The sequence below is a fragment of the Chenopodium quinoa genome, unplaced genomic scaffold (assembly GCF_001683475.1).
Source record: "Chenopodium quinoa cultivar QQ74 unplaced genomic scaffold, ASM168347v1, whole genome shotgun sequence".
Classification (NCBI taxonomy): Eukaryota; Viridiplantae; Streptophyta; class Magnoliopsida; order Caryophyllales; family Amaranthaceae; genus Chenopodium; species Chenopodium quinoa.
In genome coordinates this window covers 3055419-3063099 of record NW_018743937.1, presented here as the reverse complement: position 1 = coordinate 3063099, position 7681 = coordinate 3055419, and the positions used below count along the sequence as shown (strand labels likewise).

The following is a 7681-nucleotide window of genomic DNA, read 5'->3' as shown; positions in this document are numbered from 1 at the left end:
TGCACTTTGGGAGCATTTTCCCGGGATATTATGAAGTGACTACGTACTTGGAGGAGCACGACCAGTTTTTATAGCCTAGGGCCGGTTAGAGTCGTCAAACCGGTGATTAAGTGCTCATCATTTGAGATTTCGAGGCATTTGGACCGAGTACTCAAGACCCGAAGAGAAAATCCGGATTGGGCCGAAGAATCGGAGCCCAATCGAGAAGTCCAAGTTGCAAAGGAGTGTGGCCCGGCCAAAATAGGCACCATCCGAAGGCGCGCCCGGCCAGGCAGGAAGATAAATCGCGCCCGGCCGGGCACGAGAGATGCCCATAATGGAAAAAAGGGGGGCCCGATCGGGCGCGAGATTTTTAGGAGCTGATCTCAACGATATTTCTTAGTTTTAATTAGGAGTAATTATTTTTGTATAAATACGATTTAATGTTTTTTGCTTTAAGACTTCTTCTCTTAGACTTTCTCTCTCTACTTAGTTTTAGATTATTTTCTCTCTCTACAACTTTGTTCTCTATTTTGTTCTTAATTCAACTCTTTAATTCTGATTACTTTGGTAACAATTTCTTCCACTTTAATCTGAGCTATTTACTTTATTTCTTTCATCATGTCTTGTTTAACTGCTTTGATTAGTTTAGTTTTAATTATGTCTAAGTAGTTTTCTTTATATGGTTTATGGGGATCCATAAATAATATGAAGGGGTAATTTATTGTTGTTGATTATCAATGCTTGATTAATTTCCTATTGATTGATTTAATGCCACTACAAGAAAAATCACTTTTCGTAGCGATTGTTCATTCGCTACAATATGCAAGTATGTTTGTGAAATAATTAAGGATGTCGTATCATTTTTACAATCGCCATGGTTTTCCCATATTAAATCGATACGGAAAGCATAATAATACATACACACACTATTTTTACACATTTATATAATTTTGAGAAATCGTATCATTTACAATGGCCACTAAATCCAAAAAATCGATACGAAAAGCCTTTTCAACACTAGATATATAAATATTTTTTGACAAAGAATACATAAAATATGTCATAACTTATTGGTGAAACATTTAATATAAGAGTTTGAGGTTGCATGTTCGAATCTTGTAAAGATTATACGGATATTGTATCGAATGACCATTCGTTGGGAAAGCTTTTAGTTGCAATTACAATCGATACTAAAGGTTAAAATAATCGCTATGAAAAGGTTATTTTCTTGTAGTGTGCTCTGCAACTAGATTAGTGCTGGTCTTTTATGTATGAGTTTAGCAATATTAATTCGAGATTCGAGAGATGAGAATTGATATTTAGACTTAGTTTCAATAGGCAGGTTAATTTATAAATGGTTAAGTCGAGATTCGAGAGATGAGCTTTACTACCGGTAGATTAATTCTGTGATTGTAATACGTAGCGAAAGCCCTTTATGATCTGATTAATTGATGCATTGATGATTGATTATTATGTTTACCCTGGAATGTTATTTATTGGTGAACCTATGCCCTAGGCCTTTATTCATTGATTTCTCTTTATTGTTAATCTCCGTAGTTTAGTTTTTTTATCCATATTATTAATTTGTTAATTAATAATTTAGATTGCTTTAATTAATTAGGAATAAAAAGACTAGTTTCTTTGTGGATTCGACCCTACATCCCTATCTGTATTAGTTAGATGATTTAGAAATTACTTTTGATTGGGTGATACGACTTTAGCCTGTCAAATACATAAAAAGATACATAGCAATATGACAACAAAAAGGCAATTATTCGTACTCCGTAGAAACCAATTTCAACATCAAAATCATACTACTAGTAATTACATAATCATGTAACCTCATTTGGACCCCGGCCCTATCCAACTTTACTTACTTACATTAAGCTTAATTAACTTACAAAGTTACAATTGTATAGGAATAGTTGTATGTAGGTAAAAGGTCGTGGTCTACGTGTGGTGTTGCCGAATCTAAGTGGGTCCAACGAACTAATTTATAAAAAAATGAGTTAGTAACCAATGCTATTCCCTACATACCCAACCAGTTTACTCACTACTTACACCTTCCTAAAATATTTTACTAACAGAATTCTAGTGAAGTGGACGCCAAGAAAAGAAGCTTTTCATTAAATTTCTAACTTCAATTCTCCTCCTTATTCCCTTACACTTCCCTTTTCTTTCATTATCAAATTCCCTTAACAAAATATACATTTCTTTTAAGTTGCTACATACCTCTATAAAAAGGAAAATACACCATCTTAATTTTTTGTTGTTTGTATTAGAGAGCACTACTACCATATATCTCTTTCTTTGTGATAATTGGTTTGGTGCCGTGCTACGAATGGCGAGCGGTGGAGATGGGGTGGTGGTGCTTAATAGGAGGGCGGAGATTGATACACGAGCACCATTTAGGTCCGTCAAAGAGGCGGTTTCGTTGTTTGGTGAGAGAGTTTTAGCTGGGGAGGTTTATGCTAGCAAACTCAAAGAGGTACTCTTATTTACTTCGTATGTTTAGTAAAATCAAATTATTGGTTTAGTTTTTCTTAATGTTATTTCCTTCTAATATTGCTGTCAGCAATGATTATGACGTTGATTAGTCATTATAATGAATGATGAAGCTGTCATTTTGTTAAACTTAATGGTTTTGTTGACCATGAGGGTGTCCCCATTCATCTTCATGATAAACAAAATTTGTTTATCTAATGACAATTTCGTAAATATATCAATAATTCATCCCAGTCAGCATGACATTTTTGTAAATAAGTGAACAACTTTTATTAATATGCGGGTTCCACAAATGTTGACTTATTTACGAAAATGTCATGCTGACTGAGATTTTTTGTTAATTTATTTTCGAAAATGCCATTAGATAAACAAATTTTGTTTATTATCAAGATGAACTTGTATTTTCAACCATTGATAATGATTTGTTTATCACCATTGATAATGACTTGTGTATAATTGTCTATTGTTTTACTATGTTTGTTAAAAGAGAAGGCAGATATTTCAAACCGATTTAATGGTGTAAGTGGACTATAAAACCATGCATGAATTCTGTAACTTCTTTATATGTTTTTTTTAGTAAATGACTATCTCTTAAATGATGAAATAAATATCTTACTGTAATAGTATGCAAAAATCTCTAGGGAATTTATGATATTAAGGAGTGCCGTATATTTTGGAACATACAATTATGGGTTGAAGGGGATGTATGGAAGTTAAAATATCAGATTTCATGACTTTGAACAATTAAATTAGTTAGCATTCATAATTAAGAAATTCACATATTAGACCGTCTATAACAAATAGAAAGGTAGCGGTTTTGTAAATTATTTTTAAAAAGTTTCACATTAACAGAGTCCTCTCTTTTTTAATCTCTGTATTTTACACGGTCTCTGGCGCATTATTTTGAGCATTGTTATTAACTATTATGAATGAATGATATATACTCCATATAAAAACTTGATATCCAGAAAAATATTATGAAATCAAATAATACTTCACATAATTTAATTTTTTAAATAAATAAATTAAGATATAGTCGAAGTTTTGTTAAATGTTAACCATTGAATAATAAGTGAGTAGGATTTAGAGAACGTAGAGGGTACAACTTCTTCTAAAATAGGAATTTTCCAATTTAATAAAAAAATTCTAACAAAATTCATTTAGATACGAGGGACACGAAATTTATCATATCAAAAAAGGCACTTGTAGATAAATCTAGAATAGAATTAGAATTGTTACTTACCCAAAATATCCAAGCTGAAATTGATTACTTGAGTGGCTATGAATCCAATACATGTTTTCTAAGAAATTTCGAGTAGCTCTACGTCAAGGTTTGTCTGCAGAAAGAATAAAGTAGCTAATTGAATAACAAATGGTGGAATTTGTGTATGTTACTTAATCACAGCTTTAACAAGGAATCCTTTACTTTGCTCCTTTGGAAGAAACCTCTTACAGTCCCACATTAACCTTCTTCTACAAATCTCTATATATAAATATAAACTTACATGTATAAGTACATTTTATTTAAGAGATATATACAAGTATTATTCAAAAAAAAAATGTACATACAATATTTTGTGTCACGTTTCTTTGGTCGGTTCACATAAATAAGGCTTAGAATCTTTCATACATAGTACATAAATTTGTTAAAGCCAATAATTAGTAATTTTTTATTCTAATTATTAAAACTGGAACAAGTTTATTTTTGAGACAACAAAATAAGAAATGGAGTATTTTTTGTTCACGACTTTACGCACGCACTCTTTTATAAAGTATTTTAATTATAGTGAAAGGAAAATCTAATTGGTCAATGCTCGGACTATAAAAGTCACGTGAACCAATACATATTCAATTTTATTTTGGTGTACTCTGTACTATTTAGTTTAATTAAAAAGAACATGGTGTCAATTGTAATTTGTAAATGAGTGACTAGCTTCAAATTTACTCAGTTAACGAAGATTTTAATTAGAAGTGCCTCTAGTTTTATTCAACAATATTCAATTGATTGATTAAGTTTAGTGAAAGAGGTCATATTCTCAATTTAAGTTTAACTCAATGATATGATGATATTAGAAAATTCACAAGGAAAAGGCAATTAGTTACTTTAGGTAGCTAAAAAAGCTAAGACACTCTTGAAATATAGGTGATCAAATCATTATTTGTAATTTAATAAAAAATTAGTATATTAAACATGACAATCTTGTGTCCATATTTATGCAGATGGAGAAGGATACAAGAGATGAAATTGGCCAAGGAAGTTCAAAGCTAGGAAGCATCACAGACGAGCTTGAAGAAACGAAACAAAGCCTCGTAAAGGCGAAAGAGGAAACAATGGTGATGGCCACTTGCCTATCTTCACTGGAGGAGGAACTCGAAAAGACAAAGAGAGAGCTTCAAGAGCTGAAACTAGAGAGGGAATCGGAGAAACAGATGATGGAATATGAGATCGAAGACCTTAAATTTGTCGAAGATCCACCACAACCCGCGACTAGCCTACAACGAATAAGAGAAAGTGAAAGAGTTGAGAGTAGGAGATTTGTGACCTTTGGAAATGCAACTTTATCTGAAGTTGTATTACCTGATCATCACAAAAGCGGGCCATTTTTGGAGAGACATCCTTCACTTAAGAAGAAGAAAAGACAGCCATTGATACCTTTGATTGGGGGGTTGTTTTCGCGAAAGAAGAAGAGCTCTGAAGTGGCTTCTGCCAAAACTCCATGAAAATCTGCAAGCTTGTTATTTACTAGTAAACCAATAAGCATCCTTTTTCAGCTATTATGCTAATTTTCTGTTGATCTTTTGACTATTAAGTTCTACTTCTTTTTGTATTTTAATTTCCTCTTTACTTTTCATTTTTGTGAATTTTAACATTGTACTAGTAGTATTTTAAAATGCAAGAAATGCCTGAGATAGTGTAACAATGTAAGTAAGAGATTGACGGTCAATAATGTTTCATCCATATTGCAGTGAAGTCTATGTTATATACTTTTGCCTTTATAAACTAGAAATGCCTGAGATAGTGTAACAATGTAGAGACTGTGCGCCGAAGCGCTCTCGACCGATTAGGCGACAAGGAGCGGAGTGTGCATAGCCGCCTCTCATTCCCTGTAGCCGAGGCCCAACCTTCCCAGCCGGGGACGAAAACCACTCTTACCTCTTTAAGAGGGCAGAGCGCGGTCCCTTCGGCTAGGAACAAGGATAAGGCCGTGATGCTTCCCACCGGTTCTCCAGTTGAACAATGGATTCTGGAAGAACATGTGCCGATGGTTAAAATCCCGTAACACATTACTTACGATGGAACTTCGGATCCGAAGGACCATATTGTCTCCTATGAGGGGCACATGCACCTGTGCCCTAGGTCCGAAGCGACCTGGTGCAAATATTTTCCCACCACTCTCAAGGGGGTCGCACAAGCGTGGATCTCCAAGGGGGTAAAGGAAGGCTCTATAACGGGATGGGACGACTTGTCCACCAAGTTCAAGAGCAAATTTTCCACGACGAATCGCCGAGAAAAAACCACTACAGAGCTCATGGGCTTGCAGCAAGGGGAGGCAGAGAGTCTCCGGGATTACCTGACTCATTTTAGCAACGAGTCATCCAGCGTTTCCCAGCTGGATCAAGGGTTGGCCGTCTTTGCAATGCAGAACGGCCTTCAGCCAAGGAAGTTCCTTGACTTTATGGTCATGCATCCCCCGCAGACTTTGGAGGAAGCTCTGAACGCTTCGGATAAGTTTATCCGGGCTGAAGAATGGAACAAAACAAAAACCCAACCTCAATCTGGGGGCGGGAAGCAAAAACAAGAGTCGTCTGAAGGCCAAGACCAGAAGGCGAAAGGAAAGGCGAAAGCCTCGGAACAATCTTCGGCCAACTAGCCGAAGAAGGAAAAATCTGCTCCTTTCACGGGCAGATACGAATCCTATACTCCGCTCGCCCTTCCGCACGCTAAAATCTACAGCGTGACGAAGGAGGAGCAGAGTTACAGAAAGCCAAGACCACTCCTAGAGTGGTATCAGCGAAAAAATAAAAATCAGTGGTGCGAGTTCCATGAATCACCGGGACACAACACTAAAGAATGTATCCAGCTGAAAGACCAAATCGAGGATATGGTCCGGAAGGGGTACTTGAAAAAATATATCGCGGATCACCTCGAGAAAAAAGAGGCTGGGAAGTCCGAAAAGGACCTTCGGCAAGAACTCGATTTCCCCCGAAAGAATAACAAGCATGCGGAGGGAAAATTTCCTCCAATCCATGTTATTTTGGGAGGAATATGCTCTCGGAGGGAGCACAAGCGTCACCTCAGGGCTATGACCCACCAGGTGAACAACGCAAGCATTCAGCCGCCCCAGTCACCGGTGCCGAACATGACGTTCACATTCGCTGACTGCCGGGGGGTGACGTACCCTCACGAGGACCCGTTGGTTATCATCGCCACGGTGGCCAACCACGACGTCGGCAAGGTTCTTGTTGATGGTGGCAGCGGAGCAAAAATTTTATTCTGAAAGGCCTACAATCAAATTAAGCTGAAGCCCAAGCACCTCACGCCGGTACCTTACCCGGTATCCGGATTTAATGGGGCCTCAACATATCCAGATGGGAAGGTAACCCTTCCTGTCACCATCGGCTGTGACGAAGCAGCTAGGAACGTCATGGCTGAATTTTTTGTCATCGACGCTCCTTCAGTGTACAACGTGATCATGGGGAGACCCATAATTCACGAGATTCAAGGGGTAGTCTCGACATACCACCAACTCATGATATATGTTTCGAATGCTGGCTACCCTGAAAGAGTCGAGGGCAGCCAAAAGGAAGCCCGAACGTGCAACTACCCCAAGCCATCCACCAGTCGTGCAGAAGATGACGACGAGGGTAAGGAGGAGAAAGAAAGAGAGCCAAATGCGAAGAAGCCGAAAGGCCTAAGGGCTTCGGCTCAAGGAGATCTGGCCAAAGAAAAAGGGCCAGGGAAAGAAAAGGCTAGCTCTTCATCTGAGCCGAAAGACTCAGAGAGCCAGCCAAAGAAGAAAAAGTCTGGGACACCTGCTGATATAGACAGCAGGCCAGAAAGTGAAGAGTCCGGCCCCACAACAATGGAGCTGGACCAGCAGACTGAAACGGTCGAGTTGACCGGAGGAGACGCTGAAAAATGTGTTACAATTAAGCTGGATCTTGATTTGAAAGTCCGCGTTGAGCTCATCCA

At 37.6% G+C, this 7681-nt stretch overlaps 1 protein-coding gene across 1 annotated transcript; it reads left to right on the top strand.

Moving 5' to 3' along the window:
• The first annotated feature begins 2028 nt into the window (after positions 1–2028).
• On the top strand, positions 2029–5458 carry LOC110688726 (WEB family protein At1g75720). Its single transcript, XM_021865485.1, has 2 exons — positions 2029–2470; positions 4708–5458. Exons 1-2 carry the CDS (start codon positions 2324–2326, stop codon positions 5206–5208), a joined length of 648 nt encoding a protein of 215 aa, XP_021721177.1. The 5' UTR covers positions 2029–2323; the 3' UTR covers positions 5209–5458.
• Positions 5459–7681: the final 2223 nt, after the last annotated feature.

Coding starts and splice junctions, on each gene's coding strand:
- LOC110688726 (XM_021865485.1), top strand. CDS start 2,324: ATGGCGAGCGGTGGAGATGGGGTGGTGGTGCTTAATAGGAGGGCGGAG. Junction 2,471..4,707: donor ATGCTAGCAAACTCAAAGAG/GTACTCTTATTT, acceptor ATATTTATGCAG/ATGGAGAAGGATACAAGAGA.